The sequence below is a fragment of the Mchenga conophoros genome, linkage group LG14, assembly GCF_057382185.1.
Source record: "Mchenga conophoros isolate Kocher_MC1m ecotype Shallow Benthic linkage group LG14, M_conophoros_male_GT1.1, whole genome shotgun sequence".
Lineage (NCBI taxonomy): Eukaryota > Metazoa > Chordata > Actinopteri > Cichliformes > Cichlidae > Mchenga > Mchenga conophoros.
In genome coordinates this window covers 4,790,719-4,815,536 of record NC_140539.1, presented here as the reverse complement: position 1 = coordinate 4,815,536, position 24,818 = coordinate 4,790,719, and the positions used below count along the sequence as shown (strand labels likewise).

Sequence of the window (24,818 nt, the reverse complement as noted above, 5' to 3'; positions counted from 1 at the left end):
GGATGCAACTCAGTATTCTTCTTCCTCCAAACACGGCGAGTTGAGTTTATACCAAAAAGTTCTACTTTGGTTTCATCTGACCACATGACATTCTCCCAATCCTCTGCTGTATCATCCATGTGCTCTCTGGCAAACTTCAGACGGGCCTGGACATGCACTGGCTTCAGCAGCGGAACACGTCTGGCACTGCGGGATTTGATTCCCTGCCGTTGTAGTGTGTTACTGATGGTGACCTTTGTTACTTTGGTCCCAGCTCTCTGCAGGTCATTCACCAGGTCCCCCCGTGTGGTTCTGGGATCTTTGCTCACTGTTCTCATGATCATTTTGACCCCACGGGATGAGATCTTGCGTGGAGCCCCAGATCGAGGGAGATTATCAGTGGTCTTGTATGTCTTCCATTTTCTGATGATTGCTCCCACAGTTGATTTTTTCACACCAAGCTGCTTGCCTATTGTAGATTCACTCTTCCCAGTCTGGTGCAGGTCTACAATACTTTTCCTGGTGTCCTTCGAAAGCTCTTTGGTCTTGGCCATGGCGGAGTTTAGAGTCTGACTGTTTGAGGCTGTGGACAGGTGTCTTTTATACAGATGATGAGTTCAAACAGGTGCCATTCATACAGGTAACGAGTGGGGGACAGAAAAGCTTCTTACAGAAGACGTTACAGGTCTGTGAGAGCCAGAGATTTTCCTTGTTTGAGGTGACCAAATACTTATTTTCCACCCTGATTTACGAATAAATTCTTTACAAATCCTACCATGTGAATTCATGGATTTTTTTTTCACATTCTGTCTCTCACAGTTGAAGTGTACCTCTGGTGCAAATTACTGACCTCTGTCATCATTTTAAGTGGGGGAACTTGCACAATCGGTGGCTGACTAAATACTTTTTTGCCCCACTGTATGTGTCTATTTGTGCTTCACAAAGATTGTTAGAGTTATTGTGTTTAAACCATACAGTGTGCACAAGTGTGTATGTATTTTATTCAAAGCTAGGAGCAACAAAAGAGTGGAAAAGTAAGTATTACTAAAAGAAACAGGTGGTTTATAAAAAGAGAATCACAGTTTCTCAGAAGTGGAGATGAGCAGAGATTCAGTAGTCTGCAAAACAATGTGCAAATTGTGCAACACTTTCAGGAATTTTTTTTAATATACATATACAGTTATATACAGCCAGCAATCAGTAAGCTGACTGTCTAAATGAATGCAAGAAAATTGTTATTCTCACACACACACACACACACACACACACACACACACACACACACACACACACACACACACATACATACATACATACATACATACATACATACATACACATATATATATATATATATATATATATATATATATAGCTATATATATATATAAAATTATTGCAATTTTTCTTGCATTCATTTAGACAGTCAGCTTACTGATTGCGGTCGTGGTTTTAGGCATTAGGGTTGGGTTAGGTGTTAGGATTAAGCGTTAAGGGTTAGCATCTTGTATGAGACTCCAAATGTGTCACGTAGACACAGCAGCTTTGCTTGGCAAGTGTACTGATGTAAAATTATCCCTTTTTCATCACTTTTAATTGTTTAATTATTTTGCTATATTAATTATTATGTATGGGTTTTTTTACGTTGCTGCTTGAATTTTTAATCCCCCATAGTATGCTTAAAACTGTACCTCACTCCCCCAGGACAACACCTCTCTAAAATGAAAAATATGTACATATTTAATATTTTCCTAGTTAAAACGAGAGCACCATCTGGAAAATCCAGAACAGTTATTTACTGATATTTTGTTTTATCAGTAAAACAAAAAATATATAGCTTGTTATATTTGTTAAATTCAACATGAAAGTAGAATGACAATATAATATAATTTTCTTAATTTTTGTGACTAAGGATTTTATATTAAAATATGTTCTACGTGTTTTCTTCTGGATTTTTGTGACCTATAACTATGCATTAATAGTTGTCTTTTGAAATGTGAAGGTTTTTATTAGAGTTTGCTCAAATATGGGATTTTACAGGACAACTTTTGATTAATTTTGATGGATGGTAATGTGCAAATATTGCCTCAAATTTCAGTCTGCAATAAAAAAATGTAAGTGGTGGTGAAAGGCTGAATTCACCTTTTCACATAAATATATATATCTTCACACCACACGTTTGACACCCCTGCTCTAGAAGGTCAACTATTTCTAGATTTCTAGATGTGAAATAAGTTTTGTCTCCTTTTGGACCATGATGAGAACAAAGTAGACTACATCACAACTGGCTGAAAGATCCCTTCCTACCACTTTTCATTTTGAAGTTTACTTTTGGTGGCCTTTGTGATATGTGTGATTTAAAAAAAACCATTCTGTTTGACTGTAATGAACATCCCTGTGATATCACATTGCCTCCTCATATCTTAATTTCATCCTCTAATGTGCAGGCTCATTGTTATCTCAAAGGAAATGCCTCTGCCTCTCCCTAAATTTGTTTTTCACTCTGTATTCCGGGGAATGTCTGATAATATTGTAGCTACAGTGCCCTTTGTAATGTGTGGGACAAAGACATAATTTTTACCTTCGTACTTCACCACAGTAGACTGTAAATTGAAAACAATCAATATGATTAAACTGCAGGCTTAGTTTGAGGGATTTTACTAAAATTTTGCATGAACTGTTATAAAATTACAGACATTTTTTTATATATAGCCCTATTTTCAGAGGTTCAGTCCGATAAATGGCCTCATTTTTTCATTCACTGTGAGAGTGGCAATCTGTTGCAGTGCCTCCCATAGTTTTTTCAGTTTAGTTTAGTTTTTCTATATATTTTATTTATAGTTGTATCTAATCTAGTCTTTTTTTCCTCCAAGTTTTCAGTTTTTATAAACCATGGACCTTAGTCTTTTCTTCCTTGTTTTTATGGTCTCGCAGTCTTTCTTACATTTTTCATGGGGGGGGGGGGGGGTCACGCTGAGCGGAGTGGCTCTGTGTGTTTACATACACATTTTAGTGATCTCCAAAACACCGCTGTTGACTAAAGCCAGCTTGGTCATACCGCAAGAACATCAGAGGAGACGTCGCAGGTGCCGGGCTGGAGAGAGGCTGAAAGTGAGGTGAAGAAAATATAAATCGTCCGTTCCATCGGTCACTATGGGAAAAGTGAGGTCTCTGGCTAATAAGATGGTAGGCTGTTAAGACATCAAAGGGAGTATTGGGAGTGCAGTATATTATGCTTCATAGAGACATGGCTGCACCTGGACCATAGTGCTTTTTCACTTTTCACGCGACAGAGACGCCAAGCTGAATAGTAAGAAGAAAGGTGGAGGGATTGCAGGGTTAGTTGATGAAAGATCCAGGACATGTTACTGTGAAGGAATGTCTCTGCTCGCTAGACATTGAACTTTTAACTGAGAGTATTTGCCCATATTCTTTACCACTGTAACTGTCTTTGACTACATCAGCAGGGGCAGCAGCATGTGACATTATACAAGTGACTGTCGCTGACCTACGGTGCAAACATCCAGAGGCTTTCATCACCATTAGTGGTGATTTTACCCGTATCAGTCTGGACTGCACTCTACCTGTTGGCAGAGACAATAAAACTCTGGACCTTCTGTATGCAAACATGCAGGATGGATAAAAAGCCGCTGCAAGTTCAGAAGGACATACCATGGTGGGACTGATCAGGTTTAAAGATATATACCGAGAGAAGCTGGAGACCAAACTCCAGCTGAATAACATCAAAGCGGTGTGGAGATTGATGCATCTTATCACTAGACTCAATCAAAGACATACAACAGCAGGGGAGTAGCCTGGTTAGAGCCAATGAGCTGAATCTGTTTTTCAACAAGTTCAGTACTGGAGTCCCTCTTGCCCGTCCTCACACAGCACCAATCTCAACACTTCCTCAGCAATCAAAAACCCCTTGTCCAGTTGACTCGCCAAGGATTGACACGACTAGACTCGGATCCATTACAAACTAATAGTTCTTTGTTTGCATGCTTGTCGCAATGTGATCACCGACAGTCACTTGTATAATGTCACATGCTCTTGCCCCACCCTTTTTTCTATGGTCTCACAGTCTTTCTTACGTTTTTCATGGTGGGGGGTCACGCTGAGGAGAGTGGCTCTGTGTGTTTAGAGACGTCACGGGTGCTGGGCTGGAGCGAGAGTGAAAGTGAGGTAAAGAAAATGTAAATCGTCCGTTCCATCTGTCTGACATCCCGCAGGATCTCTTCAACCTGAGTCTGCTGCACGAAAAAGTACCAGTGCTATGAAAGACATCATGTTTAGTACCAGTATTAAATTAAGCCAGTCCTTCTGATCTTGATAACTTCAAACCAGTTGCCTTGATGTCATGTCATGAAGGTGCTAAAGAGACTGGTTCTTGCCCGTCTTAGCTTGCAGGTGAACCTGTTCAGTTTTCTTTCCAGTGGATGATGCTGTTACCTACCTGTTGCAGTGTGCTCACTGTCACCTAGATGGTACTGGTGGCATTGTGAGAGTCATGTTTTTTGATTTATAATACCCTCGCTTCATTCTGCCGAATGAGAAGGGGTGGGGGGCACGCTGTCTGATGTGGTGGTCAGTAATACTGTGGCACAATAGGGGACTCCATTCCTGGTTTACCTTGTACTCCTCAGATTTCCAGTACAACAGTGAAACATGCCATCTGCAGAAGTTCTCTGATGGCGCTGCAGCGGTTGGGTGTCTTAAGGCTGACAGGAGTTGGAGTACAGGGAACTGTGGAGTGATCCAGAAGAAATCTTTTTTTTTTTTTTATCACTGTTGTATATAATTATAAATTCCTGCGCTCAAAAATAAATTTTTTGGTTTTTCCGTTTGTCCGCCCAGATTTAGCCAGATGCTTGACGTCAGAACTGAAGAAGCCTCTTCACATGTCATCCAATTAGCTTTTTCAGTTTAGTTCAGGCTGCATCTGTCGTCCGTCTGTCTATCCATCCAGATTTAGCCAAATTCTGCAAAAGTGGACAGATAGCACTGTTTAGTGTAAAAGGATAATGGCTGAAAGCATACCGCAAAGCTAACCTAAGAGTTTAACAACGTAATGAAATGAGGTCTTTATCTGTGTAAGTCATCAGGTTATACAGTCTGGTCAAAAGTTTAAGACCACTTGAAAAATAGGAAGAAAAAAAATCATATTTTGCATGGTTGGATCTTTATTCTTAATTATTCAGCAGTGATAGCAGTGATAAACTTTTGATCGGGACTGTAGTAGTCTAAGATGCTTGGAAAGAAGCTGAATGAAGTTCCTTATATTTCACCTGTCATCCAAGAGGCTTCTTCATTTCGGAACTGAAGAAGCCTCTTATAAGCCTCCAGTTGCTTTCTTCCTTAGAAGTGAATTATTGTTCAAATACCAAGTCAGTTGCCTGATCTCAACTAAATGGAACATGCTTTTTCATCATTAAATATAAAACTGAATACAGAAAAGGCCAGAAATGAGCAGTAGCTGAAGGTACTGTGATCGCCACAGTGACTCTAAAGTAGAATCACTGTGGTGAGGAAGAAAATGTTTGCAGTCATGCAGACAGATGCTTGCAAAGAGCTGAAGTTGTGTTAGCAGCAAAATGGCATTGTTCCTGTCTTGGTTGCAGTTTGCAGTTTATCATTGTTCTCGTGTCCTTTTTTGCAATAAAAATAAAAGTAATGTTCATATCCACACTTTAGATTGCACCACTATTGGCCTCTTTCCGCATACAAACTGAAATTAGCTGATTGTAGCATACGTACAAGTGAAACCAATAAGCAGAATCGATAGGCAAGCAGACTAACAATTCCAAGGAATTGAACTACTGGGAACTGGTTCTCTACAAGAACTGGTTCTCTACAAGAACTGGTTCTCAATTTCCATGCGTACGCTAAGCCCCTCCTGAATGATCAAGCCCCTCAGCCGATGTAGCCACGCTTTGGGAGAAGCACATTCATTTATTCATTGTTCATTTTGATTGTAGGAACATGGATCACCCAGTTAGTTGACAGCTTTGCTTTCATGCTCAGCTCCCTCTTTACCACAGCAGGCCAGTGCAACATCTGCAGTACTGCAGATGCTGTGCCAGTCTGTCTGTCAGTCTTCTGCGCCACTCTCCCCTCACTTGTGAACTAGACCCTGAGATACTCGAACTCCTTCCTTCAGGCCAACAATTCATCTCTGGCCCAGAGAGAGCATTCCACCATTTCCTTGCTGAGAATCTACACCTTAGATTTGGAGGTGTAGATTCTCATCCCAGCCACTTCAGCTGCAAACCACCCTAGTGCAAGCTGGGGGTCACTCATTGGTGAGGCCAACAACATCTGTGAAGACCAGGAACATGATCCTGAGGCTACCAAATCAGAAACCCTAGGCTACTGGGCTTTCTCATAGACCTTGGCCCACAAATTCTTTTCATAAAAGTTATGGATAGCATTTAGCATTTAGAAAGGGCAGTTTTGACAGAGTCCAGGTCTCACTGGAATGAGTCCGACTTACTGCAGTGACTAAATGGCCCATAATAACACGTTAGTCACCTGGTACTCCTGAACCGCTGCCCACAGGATGATCAGAGGGATGAATGTCTCTAAGTCCTCAAAATACAAGTTAATTGAATTTTAAAAATATATATTTCTTGTTTAGCTGCTTTTGGTTTTCTTGTTTTTTGGTTATCATTTTTTCTTTGTTTCTCTCGTTTTCTAGTTTACACATTTTTGCTGGTTGCAGTATTGCTTATATTTTGGTATACTTGGATTTTAAGTCAACGGGAATACACTTTGGGTAAAATCTGGCATATAAATAAAAGCGAGTGAACAGTAGATAACTTAAGCTGTCGGTGATATATGTCATCCTTGTGTCATGCAGGCTGCAGCAGGGAAGCTCTCGGTGGACAGCTTGCTGCAGATGTCCAGCTCTGAGCTGCAGGACATGATGAGACGCCTAAGCTCCAACTCAGAGGATCGCTCTCGCCTCACTACTGCTCTCTCCTGTCTAAAGAGTGTTAATGAAACAGGTGACCAAAGAACCTCCCCTTCTATGTTTTGTTTTTCATGAGTCATTTGTAGAATAATTCATCAGAGGATATTTCGGGAGGGGTATATACAAGAATTTTTTAAGTGTAGCAGTGCTACAATTCATACTTTAATCATCTGAGGTGGCTACTACATTGTTTTAGATGCTGAAAAAACAACCCCACTTATTAAATTCCACTGAAGAAAATTAATATATTTCCATGAATTTTGTCAGTGGCCTGGTAGATGTAATCTAGCATATGTTGACTTTTTTCATGAATGGTTAGATTGTGCGCAGCTATGAATTGTGGGGTAATATTGTGAAGGATGCCGTCACATAAAGGACAGCTGACGTGTCCTCTTTTAAGGAGGTAATGAAGCATTGAAGTTCTTTTCCTAAGCATTTGGAGACTTTGAACAGCTTATGTTATGGTTGCTGCATAGAGACTTCAGGATCACTTCACTCTGCTTAGAGCCTTCTTTAGCAAAATTAAGTATTTGAATGTACCCATTGTCTCTAGTTTTGTTTGGATTTCTTTTTGTCATTTGTGTTCTACAAATTGTTTTATTACTAAAATGCAGCACTGTTCAAAAGTAAGGAGTCTCTCCTCTAATCTTCATATTTTTGCAAGGAAATTGGGAAACAATTTATTGAAATGTGTGCATACATGGAAGTACAGTATATAAGACTCTTAGGGACTTGCTGGTGCAAAAATACTATTTTATATGTGTCAAATTTTTTGTAACTGGATTTTTTCATAGATTAAGCTCAAAGAAAATGGAACAAATTATGTGTTTTTGTGACATGCTAAAGATGTGTGAATGAAAGATTACATTATATTACATTAAAATTAAAAAGATTCAAATTTTAAAAAAGTTTTTTGCTAGGTTGCCTGTTATGTTTGGACAAAAAACTGTTTTATCCATTCAGTAATTCACAGGCCAGTCTCAGGTTGCTGAACAAACAAAACAAATGCTTCTTGGAAAATGGTCAGGTACAGGGATTGAACTGACAATGAGTGAAGAAACAGCCACTGTCAAAAGAAAAACTTTAGACAGAAATCTGAAAGGACTATTGCTGATGACCACTTTAAAAAAATACAGAAAAAATTGTTATTCCTTGGAAGCAAAATATAAAGAAATGAGGATTGGCACTAAATAATACAGTATAATTTTCAGCTCCTACAGAGGTGTTAAAAGTTTGATCAGACTGATTGTATTTCACAAGTAATGATCCAAACTGTCTTTAATTCTAGGAGGTGATCTGAGGCATAACTCAGGCTCCTGCAGTTCTGAGTCACAACAGGACAGCAGTCCCTTTTCTCCTATTAGACCCTCTTTAAGCTCTGGTAGCCCTTTTACCTCATTAAAACCCAACAGCAATCATGGCCGCTCCATCTCTATATCAGTGGTACCCTGTTCAGATGACCAGGGACCAACTGTACCAGCTGAGAACATGAGTGATCCGTTCTCTTTGGAATCAAGCACCCCTTCGCTAACACAGGTCTCAAAGACCCACACGTTCAAGTCTTCCCACACACCACCACCACCCTCTCGCAAACTGTTGCAACTGCTTCCCAATATTGCACTGACGAAAAACAAGAGTCATGACTCACAGCCGACCAACCGCAACGAGGATCCTGGGACACGCAAGTAGGTTTTAGAAGGAATTCTGCAGTCATACATTTTCAGCTCTACTTTGACAGGAAGATTTCTATGTACTTTCCTGAATCAATTTCTTATCTCCACAATTGTGAAAACTAATTTAAAAAATCATTTTGTCTATCCTTATAGTGTAATTCATGAATCACATTTATAGTGTAAGGAGGTTTCACCGTAGAATTTACAAATTTGTCGGTGTCTTTGCAGGGCCTGTAAGAAGAAGAAAGTGTTGGCTGCTATTCAGATCAACGGCTCTGGGATCAGTTCTGAAGATTCAGGTCTAAGATCACCTCTGCTGTCTGCCCAAACACCTGGCCCTGTCCCAGCCTCAGCTCCATACATGATGCCCGTCGCCCCCATCTTACTGGACAGTGAGTTTCTATAAAAGCTACCGGAGTGGATTTCTGTTCACATAGACTTTTGGCCCTTCTCTGTATCAATTTGACAGAATCTCTTCTTTTGATATGCTGGTTTCTAATATTCTTCACAGATCTAGCCATGCAGAGAAGTTCCCCCCATACAATAAGAAGAGACATTGGCCTGGCTGTAACCCACAGGTCAGTAACCAGTTTGAAAAAAACTTCTAGTTATCACATGTTATGTTATGGCCACTGCAGGTGATGCATTTTACATATTGTGTTTCGAAAACTAACTGAAACAATATTTTGAGCATCTAACTTAAGCCAAATAAAATAAACAGGAAATGTTAACACAACAGCTATCAGGAGGAATTGGTGCATGTCGAGTCTGGGATGTTTACATGACATGAAGTGGTCTGTCTGTACAGTAGTTCTTAAAACATATTAGGCTTTTTTTGAGATACCACTTAGAATATAAAAACAAACGGCTAACACAAAAATGTAAACTAAACTAAAATTACACATTTTCAAAACATAAAATCTGGAAACTGAAGCTAAAGTGAACTAAAAACATAAAACTTTTGACACTCATTTATCAATAAATTGATATCATCTTGATATCAGTGATATCATCTGCATAATCTTTGTGCAAGTGTGAATGCAGATAACCATTCACAGTATTGTTGTTAGCCTAATCTTTATTATGATTATTATCATTCCATCTTCTGTATTTTTAGTTTTAAAAAATTATTATTATTTTTTTAGGCATTACGGTTTTGGATTTAGAAGCAGTTTTTCAACCAGTGCACCGAGAGAAATCTGACAGGAATTTGCCACAGAGTAACAGTATGGCAGTAGTAACTGGATAAAGCGTTCTGATTGGCCAGTTAACTCCAGGCTTATTTTTTATTGGTGGATTTGTCTTCAGCAGATAGGTGGTTCAAATCTGGGAAGTTGGGGTCAGTAGATGACTTTTTGAATCATCTTTTCTGGCTGGATATTAGAGCTGAAACCATTTGCCTGTCTGTAGTGGATTCTCCCACATTTCAACTCATCTAACCTAATATAATGTCTGTCTGTATCTCCCCGCTAACATGGACCTGGTCTGAAAATAAAACTCACAAAACAGTTTAAGATTAACAACTATTTTACCTGCAGAGAGAGACACACACACACACACACACACACACACTCAGCAGGTTAGTGTCAGTTGATGACTTTCCAAAGATTTGAATAAGCCCTTTTGTGAAAGAGAATCTGGACTCTGCAGGATCTTATGACAGGCTACTTTTTGTGAACTTTAGCTCCACTTTCAGGTGGGTCACTGACTTCCTGTTTGAAAGGAAGCAACAAAAGCAGAATGTGGCATGTCACCACCTCTGCTAAGAAGATGCTGACGAACCCTCGATTAAAGTGTTTGTCACACTGTCCTCTGACAAGATGCTGCCGTCCATTCGACTTTATTTTACTGACTTCCTGTTTGAGAAGAAGTCATTGATCTGCACACACAGCAGATTAGAGTAGACATGCAGATATTCTGCTTTTTCTTTCAAGATTTTAAGATTCTTGGGTTTAGATGTTTAAAACACATAAGACAACTTTTCAAGTGATTTAAAGAATATCAGCTTTCAATATTCATTCCGATTTATTTGATGATTCTAAATTTTCTTTTGTCATTAGCTTTTTCTAGTGTACATTGTAAAGACGTTTGGCTACTTTGAAACTTCTTCTGTGTGAACTTCAGCTTTCAACAGTTCTGCAGTTTGGCTTTCATGTGAATGAGTCAGCATATTCAGTGTACACACTGCTGTACAAGATTGAGCAATTATAAAAATCTAACTCAAACCTTTCAGCTGTCAGTATTCACTCTGCATTATTTCAGGAAACCCATTCTCTAGTTTTAGTTCTGTACATCGCCACCGTGGATTTTAAATGAAACAACTCAAATGCAGTTGAAGTGCAGGCTTTCAGATTTAATTCAGTGGGTTAAACAAAAAGATTGCATAACAATGTGAGGAACTAGAACATTTTTTAAAACAATCCCTTAATTTCAGGGGTTTAAAAGTAATTGAATAAATTACTTAAAATGGCTAATACTTGGTTGAAAACCCTTTGCTGGCAATCACGTACATCGCCAGATGCTGTATTTCCTCCTTTTTAATGCTCTGCCAGGCCTTTACTGCAGCAGCTTTCAGTTGTTGTTGCCTTTCTGTCTTCAGCAAGTGAAATCATGCTCAATTGGGTTAAGATCAGGTGGCCATTCAAGAATATTCATCTCCTTTCCTTTAATAAACCCCTGGCTTGCTTTGGCTATATGTTTTGGGTCATTGTCCATCTAGCTGGATTTGAACAGACAGTATGTCTCTGAGCACCTCAGAATTCATTCGGCTGCTTCTGTCCTGTGTCACATCATCAATAAACACGGGTTTCCAAGTGCCACTGGCAGCCATGCACGCACATGCCATCACACGGCCTCTGCCGTGTTACAGATGATGTGGTATGCTTTGGTTCATGAGCCCTTTCACACCTTCTCCATACTTTTTTTCTTGCTGTCAGTCTGGTCGAGGTTGATCTTGATTTTATCTGAAGGAATGAAGGAATAGCCCATGAATGCCCATGAAATAGCCTTTGAGTCCAATTTGAGTGAAATTTTATGTAAACATATAGTATGTTTATTTCATACTGTACTATACTGGATATACTATCCTCTGTACTACATGTAATACTATACTCCTTTTTACATATGAAATGTTATTCTTATTAGCAGACTGAAATGATATTTGAACCTGTGATCAGGCCTTTGGCTTCATCAGGAGAAATTTAAGTTTTTTAGCTTAAGAAAAAAAAAGCTCTAAGAACAGCTTGATGAACAAGATGTTTTTTGTTCTTTCCTGAATTCCTTTGTATTCACAGCATGCAGAAGTTACTATATGACTTTACACTGTCAGTCATTCTAAATGAAATTATTATTAAGTTAAAATTCTACATTTAGATATACAGTCACAAAATTTAAGGCTAGGGTTTTAGTCATCTATTATCACCTGACTAAATTCTTAAACATATTTCTCAATATATTTGTCATATTTGTTCTCCTTCTCTTTTGCAGGTTTTCGACTAAGTCCTGGCTCTCCCAAACATGTCAAGTTTGTTCTAAGAGCATGATGTTTGGTGTCAAGTGTAAACACTGCAAGTAAGAACTGTAAAGATAAGTTGGTGCACTCTGTCAGACTGCAGTACAACTTGTCATGACTTCTTTAGTGTACTATTTAGAGTATTCTTCTCCTCACAGGTTAAAGTGCCATAACAAGTGTACCAAAGATGCACCTTCATGTCGGATATCATTTGCTACATGTAAGCAACATTAAAATAATTTAGTGATGTGTGACTTTACTGGTCTAGTGGTGTTAAAGACTACATTAGAAATCTGGTTAGACTGGTTAGAGATTGGAACGGGCCAATTTCCAGCATTCGTGGCCCTGACCAGTGACCGGTTGGTCATCCTCACCTATGTTCACTTACTACCTGGTCCATTTCATGCATGTGCAACACATGCACAGCAGTGCAGGCAAATAGTTATGTGCTTACTCACAGCCGCACATATATCAGTATGAAAAGTCCTGACTGTGATGAAACTGTTATCCAGAGCTCAGAAATGGGTGGGGCTGTAGCTCAGGAGGTAGAGCAGGTCATCCTTAATCAGAAGGTTGGTGGTTCTGTCCCTGTATACTCCAGTCTACATGCCAAATATCACTGGGCAAGATACTAATCCCAAGTTGCTCTCTGATACAGTCAGCCGAGTGTAAATGTGTGTGAAAGTTAGATAGAAAGCAGTTGCGTAGAAAAAAAGTACATGTATGAATGGGTGAATGAGGCATGCTGTATAAATGCTTTAAGTACTTGGATAGAGTAGAATAGTGCTAAATAAAAGCCAGTCCACTTAAATTTAGCTACCTACAAGCCAGCAGTCCTTGATCATTTGCTCAATTCTATGAGTAAAGGAGAGTAAAAAAAAAAAAAGTGTTAGTCTGTTATCTAGTGAATTCGTAAACATACTGGGATTACCACTGATTTGTTTTATAACTCTATTGAAATGTGGGGGTTTTGGTAAGGGAAAATATGTTAGATAAAAGTGGGTATACAGGTTTTTTTTTCAGTTCTATAAGTGGGAAAATATCCTACAACTTGTAGTTTTAGGAAAATTGTTATGGAAATTATATTTTTCTTTGTGGTCAGTTGTAGTTCTTAGAAATCAGTAACAAAGGGTTTGCCAGGTCACAACTGGTGCCGCTCTACACTACAACATGGACCTCGAGAGGAGATGCAAACCCAGCCTGGGGAAGGAAGGGAAGATGAGGGCACATGACAGTACTTAGTAATGTCTGTAGACAAATCATCCAGGTGATTCAAGTCTAGCGATTACTGGCAACAATGCTATTAATTTTGTAATGGACTCCCTTTAGCTTTGACAGTTACACTAGTAGCATATTAGGAAGGGTATTATAATGGGCAGGATAGTATCAGCAAGAATCTAACATGTTAGGGCCTGTTTATTTTATTTTAGGAATTGTAAAGTTTTGAAAATATTTTAAGCTCAAAGCTTGTATTTTTATCTGACCGGTAGTGCCAAGGATGCGTAGGGCAGAATCGGTACCATCAGACATCAACAATCGGATTGATCACACAGCCGAAGTCTCAGTGCAGTTTGGCACCTTACCAAAGGCACTAACCAAAAGGGTAAGTGCAGTTTTCTAATATGTGTTATATCTCATTCAGGTCTGCTCTAGCTCTTTCTATTCTTCAATACTGAAATGGAGAAGATTGTTGAGATCAGTGTGCAAGAAATAAATAATGTGAAATAATTGAAATAATGGACTCCTTGTGTGTTTGGAGGACCCTGTCCCCAGTATTAACCAGCTGGAATCCAGCAGTAACCCGTCATCAGCCACCTCTTCCACACCTTCCTCTCCAGCACATTTCCAGCAGAGTAACCCTTCAAGCGTAAGTGCCACCCCCCCACCTAACCCATCACCACAGAGCTCCTGGGACAACCGCTTCAACTTCCCAGGTATGCAACATAATAAAGACAGCATTGTTTCACTCTTAGAAACGATATATTTAACTATAAATTCAATTAAACATTAAAGTTGTAGAAATTACATCTCTAACAAAAGTGAAAAGTGTGTTTTTGTGGAAAATAAGGCCTCATTTGTTGTCAGGAAGACTTTGTTGAGATGTGGGACTAGGGGAATGTTTACAGCCCTGTGAGTCTTAAGAGCTTGAAAAAAAGATGACAGCTGGACATCTTTAATTTATGAAGATGTTTCAATTCTCATCAAAGAGGCTTCTTCAGTTGTAAAAAAAACGCTGGAGAATTCGAGGTATACCTTAAACTGCACCTTTTGTGTTTAAAAAAAACATTGATTAAAAAAATATATGATTAAAAAAATATTTGGTGAATTATTCCAAATAAGTTTAAAATGATATGAAAATCAGTGTACTCTGTTTTTATGTAGATTTTTGAGAATAACCAACTTTTATTTTAAAACTGGGCTGCATGGCAAAACCAGTTTTTCATGTTTAAAAGTGTCAAGTGAATGATTGAGCATGTGAGCATCGTGATCTGTCTTTGAACCATTCAAAGAATTGTTGTAAAGTGTTTTATTGTCAAACTGGTTAAAAACATTTTTAAATGCTCAAACGTGATAGTTTGACAGCTTCAAACTATGTTGGATTTAACATCCTTTGTCCTCATGTCATGTACTGCAAGTATCCAAGCATCAATTTGGAATGATGATAAGTAGTTTTGTAGTAGTGCAATGCTCTCAAGCTGAGTTTTCCAACAGATGTTCCTGCCTCCACATGCAGCGTTCAGCATTCTGGCAGTCACAATGAGTCTGGGTAAGAGAATACAACATTCATGTAGCGATCCAATGATGCACTTTTATTTCATTCATATACTTACTATCATGAGTTCAAGTCAGATTTGGTAGGAATTCAAACAGTAGCAGTGCTTTACCAAACAGTCCACTTACATAGTACACTTTCTAAATTACTTTAAAGTTCACAAATGGCTCTTTCAAACTGTATGTTAGCATTTAACATTTGTAGGTATAGTTTGATATTTCTCCTTTCTCTTTCTTTCTCCTCCTCCACCGCTGCTCTCTCTCCTTCCTTATTTCCCCCTCATCCTCTTCCTCCTTACCTCAATCGAAGTCTCTAACACATGAAAGCTTACGTGTACATAAACATACTTATTTATCCCCAATATTGTCACAATTGCTTATTGTCACGAGATTAGACATGCGACCCTCCCCTTTCCAGTTTACTATGAGCTGTGTGAACAACAGCTGATTGAAGTGTTTGTTCCACTAAAAAGAAAGTTTCACTAACACAAGTTAGCAGCACCTAACAACAGCAAAAATGGCAGCACTAACTGGCAGAAAATTTGAGGATATCTTCGACAACTCACCATCTGTCATTAAAGAGAGGTGAGCTTCAATGACATTGACTTGCATTGGACTCTTTTGCAAGGTTTTACAGCCTTCCTCCTCTTTTTATATTGACACAGTGAGTCACTCTCTTTATCCACCAGAGCAACGCAAATTTTAAGATTTTTTTTAAAAAGTATTGTTAGATTGACCTGTATATCACTGCGGTTTTTCTTTTAAACTCTTTTTTTAAAAAATCCAGTATTGCTATGTAGAGAGCACACACTGTACATAAATAGTATTTATGGTGATATTCAAAATTATTATTGTTAATGTTTTTGTAAAACATAAACTAAAACCTAAAAAATAGTTTATTTACAAAATTTTCTTGAATTTGTAAAACTCATAAGATAACATGAGTTGGAAACAAATGGCATCTGAGTTTCTGCTGATATTACATCCTATCAAAATACTGACCACCTTTATTTGTGGTTTTAGGAAACTCCATTCCTGGGTCTGCCTCCTTGCAGGAGAATAAAGTCGAATCTTACATCACATTTTTCTAGCTTTAGGGCACTTACACTGTAAGCCATTTGTTCATATATGTCACGGTCAGCAGGAGCTGACTGCGAGAGTGTGAAAATGAGGTGCGGACATAGGGGGAGACGGAGCAGAGCCTTGAACAAAAAGCGAGCTGTTTTATTCAGACTGGTAGACATGAAAAGAGCCCAAAACAAGAACGACAACTAAACTGGAACCCATTCTGGGAAAACTAACTGAAAATTCTGATCAAACATGATAACGGTGACAACTAAGATTACTATGAGTTCTATGATTATGACTAGACGTGGAAACACAGACGTTCTGACAAAGAGAATGGAACACGCAGACTAAAGGGGTGATCAGGGGAAGTGGAATCACATGACACAAATGAACATAGTGACACCAGAGGGGAAGTGTAAAACTAAGCACATTGAACGAGGAAACGCCAGACCTTCAAAATACAACAGGAAACACAGACGTAGAAACGACAGCACCAACTAGACAACATGAAATATGCTGACACGAAATACATGGCAGACTACATAAAGGAAACCAGAACAGACTTACAGAAGAGGACATAGATGGACCTAAACTAGAATAGGCTCAACTAAAACCTAACTAATAATGCAACACCAGAACTACACATATTATTCTAAGAAAATACAAATTTACCAAAAAACACTCAAAATGCTGGGTCAGAGACCCAGCCACTGACAATATAGTTCTTTATGCGGGCCGGTGTTTTTGGATTGGAGCACCTTGATAAAAGCCTCACATGCAAACTCTATAAAATAAGGCTCCAGCAGGCTTTGGAACAAAATAGTTTTGCTGCCCAGCACAATGCCGGGACATGGAAAGAGGAGAAAGAGGAGCCGTTTTGGCAGCCAGTAGCTCTCAGCAAGTTTCCAAATGTAGTTATTCTAAAGATAAATTAATTAGTTACAAATTTTGGTGAATTCTTGTTAATTTCTTTGGTTTCAGGATGGTGATTACTGAGACACAAATAACAGCCACAGAACAGGGATTGGTGAGTAATAGAAGCCACATAACTTATTTTCTGTACAGCACTTTGGTCCTGTGTTGGGTATTTTAAAGTGCTTTATAAATAAAATCTGATTGGATTGGATTGCAGTATATTAAATTAAAAAGATGAAGGGAAAAGGATGTGATTTGCTGGTTTGTCTCCATTACATGTATATTTTACTCATGTCATTTTCCTTTGGTTTACAGTACTTGCCAATGCACTGTGCTAAAGCATGTTCCTTTTTTTCTGGCACTGACATCCATTTGGTAACTTTTCAGCTTCTTTCAAATGTTCCAAATTTTGTTATTTTTCAGCCTTTTGTTCAAACGATTCAATTCATTCTTGTCTCACAAATCTACACACAATACTTCAGCAAAAGCAAGTTTTTGGCTGCTTTGTTAATGTATTAAAAACTGTTCCATTTCTATTATCCTATTCCAAATATTCAGACCTTGTATTTAGTACTTTGTTAGAGACCCATCCTCGTGTCTTCTCATTAATGATCCTACAGCCATAACCAGAGGTCCTGTATTGAACATTCCCATTAGGCAGTACTTTTTTGGTGGAAACATTAAATGATGTGTTGGCTATATTAACATCAGACCTACCCAGTGTTCGGGACGTTTTTATTCCTCGCAGAACTGCTTCAGATCCAGCTGATTCATTCAACACCCAGTGTGACTGTCTATATGAGGTTATTTCACAGTATCTCTATTGGATTGAGGTCTAGCCTGTAATGGATTTGCTGGGATGTTTAGTTGGGTTTATTATATTTCTTTATTTAACTTAAGCTCATTTCCTGCCTGCCATTATCTTTGAAGATATTGGTAAACATTTCCTCCTAATGACGATGAACTTTCCAGGCTAAAAGGCAGCAGCATCCCAGTGGAGCAATCTTTTCATACTCTTCATACTGATGGATGTTATTTATTCCATCAAATATTTCTTCCAGCAACCACAAGAATTGTATAACTATCCAAAACACTTTTGGTCTGAATGGAGAATTACAAGACTGCAATACCTATTTCACATTTGTATACCAAGTGCTGCTATTTCCAGTAATAGATATCAAAGTGTTTAACATCAGTGTTCACTTTCATTCTTCTGCCATGTGTTACAGGAAGAGGAAGGAGAGGAAGGAGAGGAAGATTACACAGCTATGGATAAAGAAGAAGCTGACCAGACTGACACAAAAAAGAGTTATTCCAAGGAAGAGTATGATGAAGATGGTCTGGATGATCTACCCTCTTCTATATGCCGCCGTCAGGCTGTTGGCCGTTCTGGGGTCCCCATCTCTCGTAAGGTCAGCCAGACCAGTGTCTACCTCCAGGAGTGGGACATCCCGTATGAGCAACTACAGCTGGGAGAGCTTATTGGAAAGGTGAAAGCAGATTTGTATTGTAGAAATATAAAATCCTGTTCAAAAAATGAAAAGAAAAAACATTATTATTAATTTAAATTTTGGCTTTATGTCCAGGGTCGCTGGGGTAAGGTGCATAAAGGTCGCTGGCATGGTGAGGTGGCCATTCGCCTTCTAGAGATTGATGGAAACAATCAGGATCATCTGAAAGTCTTCAAAAAAGAGGTTATGAACTACAGGCAGACCAGGCACGAGAACGTCATCCTGTTCATGGGTGCATGCATGGCTCCTCCTCATCTTGCTATTATCACCAGGTACTGCCGCATGACTGCTCACCTAAACACTGCATTGTCACTCGTGCTGGCTTCCCCCCATTTCAAGTGCAGTTCCAACCACAAGTGCATATGTGCACTGTTGTATATAAAGTTCTATACAAAAAGTTGTTTGCTGCTTTTTTGACTTTTTGTGATGTGATGTTTATTTTGTAACCATACTGCATGTGTTTCCTCTGCAGTTTCTGTAAGGGTCTGACTCTGTATTCTGTTGTAAGAGAAAGAGGTCACCTGCTGGACATAAATAAAACCAGACAGATTGCACAGGAAATCGTTAAGGTAAGTAATACCTGCATATTCTATTGGTTGATAAATAAGATGGAATTGTAGCCAAGAAATGCCAAACATACACTATGTACATTATATAACAAGTAGGAAAATGTACTGTTTTGGATACAATGTCAAGATTGAAATATGCTGCACTTCAGCATGTTTTGGTGCTTCCCCTCATCCCCAGTGCCACGATTTGAAAAAGTTTAGTGTCACACGTAAAATAAAAATCTACACAACGAGGCTTTAAACATATAAACTAAAAATATCTACTGTTGGGTCGTCTTCATTTTCTTTCTGTGAATGTAGGAATATCTTTTGTTCAGAAAATCTTTGTTTGTTGCAGGGAATGGGTTATCTTCATGCTAAAGGCATCGTTCACAAGGATCTGAAGTCCAAGAATGTGTTCTATGACACAAACAAGGTGGTGATTACAGACTTTGGCCTGTTTGGAATGTCTGGTGTGGTACAAGAAGGCAGGTAAGAGTGAAAGAAACTGCATCTAGGCAATAAATTTATGGTGAGCCGTGTTTTTTCTCCTAATTATTCTTCTCTGTGTTTCTGTGTTTAGAAGAAAGAATGTGCTGCGGATACCACAGGGCTGGATCTGCTACCTGGCTCCAGAAATTGTTCGAAAATTGAGCCCAGAGGTTGATGAGGACCAGCTGCCTTTCTCCAAAGCTGCTGATATTTATGCTTTTGGGTATTGACTAGTGCCATTTATACTAGAAACTATTAATGTGATATTGAAGCTATAGTTTATATTATGCAGTTCTGCCTTTTAGGTTCTTAACCTTTACTTTGTTATAATTTTATATTAGCTTGTTTTTGTGTTTTCTGTGGTACATAACAATTGTTTAATTGTTTGGTTTTCTCGAAGTTAAATCAGGATTTTTACTGTTGCCAGCTAACATAGTAAAGTTGTTTTTGTAGAACCATAAATTCAGCTATCCAGACATGATGTGCGACTTTTAGCTAGAACTGCACACAGTTTTTTAAAACCTTTGTTTCTATTTTATTCATGCTCCATGTTGCATATTTGAGCACATGATGTAAGAAAATGTAAAATAATGTAGTACATGAAAGGATCTTGTGTCATTTCCAGCACAATCTGGTATGAGCTGCAGATGCGAGACTGGCCAATTACCAACCAGCCTGTGGAAACTATAATCTGGCTAGTGGGTCGTAATGAAGGCATTAAGAATGTGCTGTTAGAGTCCAATCTGGGCAAGGAGGTCACGGTGAGTCTGAAGATCATGTCTACGAAAAAACTGACCCTGTTGGTAACTGTCAACAATTTACAATATATATTTTCTTTGTTCCTAATGTGGGAAATGCTGTTGATGTAACAGCAGTATTAATAATAATCATCATAATAATCATAAGTATTGCATTTCAACATCAACACAGCACAGCATAATGACATTACTAGTGTTGTAAGAGCGAATGGTAGAAATAAAACACCGAACACATCTTTCCTTGCCACACAGTTGTATTGTAGAGTTGTTCAGTGTGATTTATACAGCTTCTGTGCTGGTCTCCCAGTTTAGACTGTTGTTGATGTTACTTGTACTTCTCCACTACATCAACATCCGGTTCTAGGATACGCATGGGCTATGTAGCTGTTACTTTCACCACTGGTCTGGTCTAATTCAGGCCTAGCTGAGTTCAACACCCACGGGGAACAACTCTGGCTTATTGCCAGTAAGGCAGACCAACAGTTGTACAGAGACCAAATGGCTCATAGTTACGGACCAGACGGCCCTCAGAGAGCACTCCAAGGGATGCAGGAAAAAGCTTTCTCCAAGTCTGCAAAAAACACGTAGACTCATTGGGCAAACTCTCACCTGCCTCCAAATATATTTAAGAGTTTGAAGAGCTTGTACAGTGTTCTGCAACCAGGATGAAATCTTCACTGTTCCTCCTGTATCCTAGGTTTAACTAACAGACAAGCTCTTCTTTCCAGTGCCATAGCATTGACCTTTCCAGGGAGGCTGAGGAGTGTAACTGCTGTAACTGTAACTGGAGTACACCTTCTGGTTCCCAATCCTAAAGATAGGAACCGCCACCCCAGTCTGCCAGTATAGAGGCACCACCCCAGAATTCTATGCGATGTTTGTAGAGCCGTGTCAACCAAGACAGCCCTACAGCTTCCATAGGCTTTTGGAACTCAGGGCGAAATTCGTCCGCTAAGGACTTGTTTCAAGCTGTTGCTCCTAAGTGGTTGATGGCTTTCGTGGTGGTGATGTGGCCATCAAGCTGAAAAAGGAGTCCTATCAGGTTGGATTAGCCTGTAGGACTTCAGAGGAAGCTGATGGGTACCAAAAGGCCAAACTAAATGGGGTTCAGGCGGTAGCTGAAGCAGCAACTCAGGTTTCGGAGGACATCAAAAAGAAAAGTAAAGAAAAGAAAAGAAAGAAAGCAAAGGCATAAATTTGTAAAATTTCAGTTTCATCACCATGCATCAAATGTTTTCAGTTCTCAACAAATTTTGTTTAGCATTGTCTTGAAATAAGAAAAATCTTTTCTTAAAAGGCATCTTCTGGATAGCAACACGTGTAAAGTATTAAAAGTATTAATATTGATTATATTATTATTATTTTCATATTGATTAAAATTTGATTACCAACCAATCACCATGTTCTATCTGTTACCTACCATCCCAACAGGAGATCCTGTCTGCCTGCTGGTCCCTTACGGCAGATGACAGGCCACCTTTCACCCAGCTAGCAGGCATGCTGGACAGACTCCCTAAACTCAACCGCAGGCTTTCTCACCCTGGACACTGGAAAACAACAGAGTAAGTGTCATGGAGTGACAGTAAATTCATAATCTGGGTGAACCAACCCACTACACTATATAACATCAACATTCAAAATGTTTACCTATTTATTTTAGTCATTGCTCATCAAAATCTACATTTTCATTTCAGAAAAATTTGAAATTTTATGAAGCTAAGAGGAACCATTACACCATCAGTCAACAAAAATGCTGTAAATAGTGTTTTTTAAAGAAATGTGAAAAATGTAAAGCTGGCCTGCTGATGATCAAATGATATATATGTACATACTTAGACTGTTTTTAATGTGACTACTGTTTTGTTTTGAGGAACGAATGAATAATGTATCAAGTAAATGCATTTTTTCTACTTTGGCAAATTAGGCACTATCTTTACTTTTTCTTCTGATACGTGATAGTGTTGATCACAGTCTGTAATGTACTGCATTTCTCTTTTTCTTCTGTCTTCAACTTCCTCTTCTCTGGATGTTGCCTGATTCACCTTGGCCTGTTCCTGTTGTGCCTCATCTCCTGACGGCTTCCTTTGGGTCCTGCATTTCCATCTTTATCTATGATCTTGTTTCCTTTCTTTCTATTTGCTTACTTGTTTTCCAACATTCCTGTTTGTCTCCTGGGTCCACTCCTATTTTGGTTAAGGACACTGGAAAATCATGAATGCCTGAGACATCACTGCCATCAGCATATCACTAAGTCAGGCAGTGAGAGCTTGTTAAATTGACTGAAAATATGATATGAAAGATGCAGCTCTGACAGATTTCCTATAAGATTGGATATTATGCATGCACCAGCCAAAATTTGTATTCTAGATGAAAACCAGCAGATGAAACCTTTTAAGTTCTGTCAGGGATGTCACTTCTGCTCACGAGTTTGGAACCCCTTTCAAAATGTAATTGAAATGAGTGAAGATTATAGATTATAAGTAAATGAGGAAGTAATTTCGGACACCACTGAAAACAGTGACATCATAATACCTGGGTCTAAAAATGCTTTGCTTTCATCTTTATCTCTTTTCCCTTGATTAACCTGTGTGCCTACTTCCCCCCACATTTCTAACTCCCAACCTTCAGTGAATGTAATTCTTCTTATATATGTTTAAATGTGAGTGTAGGCATAGTCTCATGGCTGTTTGAGTTATCTGCATAGTTAACTAAGAGCTGCTGGTTTCAGCTCTTAGTTAATTTAAAATACAATTTACTTCAAGGGTTCCACCAGAGTTTACTTTCAAAGGGTCAGTTCCCAATATACACCCAGTAATTTTTTAAGTTACTTAATAGAAAAAGTGTTGTGCTTATAAATATACATTGATTATTATGTAATTATGATGCAGTCTCATAAACTTAGAATTAGTCCAATAAAATACATCAGTGCAGATTTCTTCTAATCTTCTTCTAATCTTGAGTTGTTGATTTAGTTTTTTCCAGAGTTTATTGTCCTACAGCAGCCACCATAGCTACCATTAGGTACTTGAATTGGAAGAGAAGAAAACAAAATTCAGTTGGCTGCAATCTAGTGACATCTAGTGGAGAGAAACCGACAGCTCTTTGCAGAAATTGCTTTTTGGTTTGTTTGTTTTTTGTTGTTGTTTTGTTTTTTACAAATTTTCTACACACTGAAGAATATGAATATAGAAATAATTTTAGCATTAACAGTCTGACTCAAACAGTCTCTCAGTCTGCCACTGTTCTAATGTGGAATTTCTGCCTCTTTGATTCATAATATATCTCCAAAACTGAAAGTGTTTGCCTAGACTGAGTTCACTGTAGTGCAAAAGGCACCATGGAAATCATTTACCTCTCTACCAAAGTAATAAATATCACAGACAGATATGAGTTACTATTTATGTTCCACTTTGGCACAATGAAAGATAAAGATGATAGAACTGACCCTTGGAAAAGCGATTCCCTCAAAATAACAACTTTGCTTTTTTTATTTCTGTTGCAATTTTATAAGATTCCCTGAAGCTATGAAATAGCTAAGTAGTTATGAATAGATGACGAATGTTGTGGTATCGAAACCACGATAGAAAGACACTGCAGTGCTCCAACAACACTTGACAGAATGCAGCTGTCACACACTGCCACCTGATTAGTCATCATTAATTTATCAGAGGGCAAACCACTGAGTGATACCACCCACAGTGGGATATAAGAAGAGATACAAGTTATCGGTCTACTTTAACTTCTTATAGGACAACAGTAAGCGGAAGCACAGTAATAGAAAGAATGTTTTCATTATAGAATAAGGAAGATTGTGACAAGAAGCAGTGCACCCTTGCGCAATTTGCATTAGTGAGCAAGACATGGCTGTTGTGTTTGTGAGTTTTCTTTCCTCAGGCTGTACATTCACCAAAAGTGTTTGTATGTAATGGTTTCACCAGTAGGGCAAAGCCCAATTTATGATGAGAAAATTGAACTAATGCATATATGTAAATACAGTATTTTACTGCACGTTGTATTTTATACATGTTTGTGCAAGGGTTGAGTTTTAAAATGTTTTTGTTGGTACTATATTTATGTATGAGACTGTTGTTGGTGGATTGTTTTCCTTTTCTTGTTTCCATTTTTCTGTTTTTTGTTGATACTTTCAAGGCTTTTTGTCTGAACAATTTAAGACATTAAACTTGATATTTTGATAAGTGACTTGGTGTTCACTATTTTATAACAGTGTTTGTAAAAATAGCCATACATTTATTTTAAATGAATCTACACTACCAACTGGACATAGTGGTGGTAGAGATGCAGAAGAAGAGGGCCGTAGCAACATCAGGAAGAAGGAGCACGAGAAGCTGGAGAAGTACTAAGGGTTCAGAGAAGAGAAGATCTGGAGGGTGAAGGTAACGGTGGTCCCAGTGGTAATCGGAGTACTCAGTGCAGTGACCCGCAAGCTAGTGGCTCCAGCAGATCCCAGGAACAGCATTGCAGATCTCTGTCCAGAAGAGCGCAGTCCTAGGAAAATAAAAAGATATTGCGCAGGACCTTCAAGCTCCCAGGCCTCTGGTAGAGGACCTGAACTTGAAGGATAAAGACCGCCTGGAGGGGGCAAGAGGGGATTTTTTAG

The 24,818-nt window shown here is 38.7% G+C and overlaps 1 protein-coding gene across 2 annotated transcripts in view; it reads left to right on the top strand.

Annotated features, from left to right (window-relative positions):
• Window positions 1–24,400, top strand: part of LOC146559115 (kinase suppressor of Ras 1-like) — a 59,875-nt gene extending 35,475 nt beyond the window's left edge. Inside the window, exons 2-20 of one of the 2 annotated variants that reach the window (XM_085244814.1) lie at window positions 6,839–6,986; window positions 8,241–8,637; window positions 8,854–9,017; window positions 9,137–9,203; window positions 12,112–12,195; window positions 12,295–12,356; window positions 13,627–13,739; window positions 13,896–14,070; window positions 14,849–14,903; window positions 16,958–17,003; window positions 17,207–17,266; window positions 18,121–18,381; window positions 18,478–18,674; window positions 18,875–18,971; window positions 19,309–19,442; window positions 19,534–19,665; window positions 20,068–20,203; window positions 21,632–21,762; window positions 22,398–24,400. In XM_085244814.1, the coding sequence (XP_085100940.1) occupies window positions 6,878–6,986; window positions 8,241–8,637; window positions 8,854–9,017; window positions 9,137–9,203; window positions 12,112–12,195; window positions 12,295–12,356; window positions 13,627–13,739; window positions 13,896–14,070; window positions 14,849–14,903; window positions 16,958–17,003; window positions 17,207–17,266; window positions 18,121–18,381; window positions 18,478–18,674; window positions 18,875–18,971; window positions 19,309–19,442; window positions 19,534–19,665; window positions 20,068–20,203; window positions 21,632–21,762; window positions 22,398–22,479 (2,502 nt within the window). In that variant the 5' untranslated portion in view covers window positions 6,839–6,877 and the 3' untranslated portion in view covers window positions 22,480–24,400. The remainder of the gene's footprint in view (window positions 1–6,838; window positions 6,987–8,240; window positions 8,638–8,853; window positions 9,018–9,136; window positions 9,204–12,111; window positions 12,196–12,294; window positions 12,357–13,626; window positions 13,740–13,895; window positions 14,071–14,848; window positions 14,904–16,957; window positions 17,004–17,206; window positions 17,267–18,120; window positions 18,382–18,477; window positions 18,675–18,874; window positions 18,972–19,308; window positions 19,443–19,533; window positions 19,666–20,067; window positions 20,204–21,631; window positions 21,763–22,397) is intronic. The other variant, XM_085244813.1, reaches the window with a different exon arrangement.
• The last annotated feature ends 418 nt before the right edge of the window (window positions 24,401–24,818 follow it).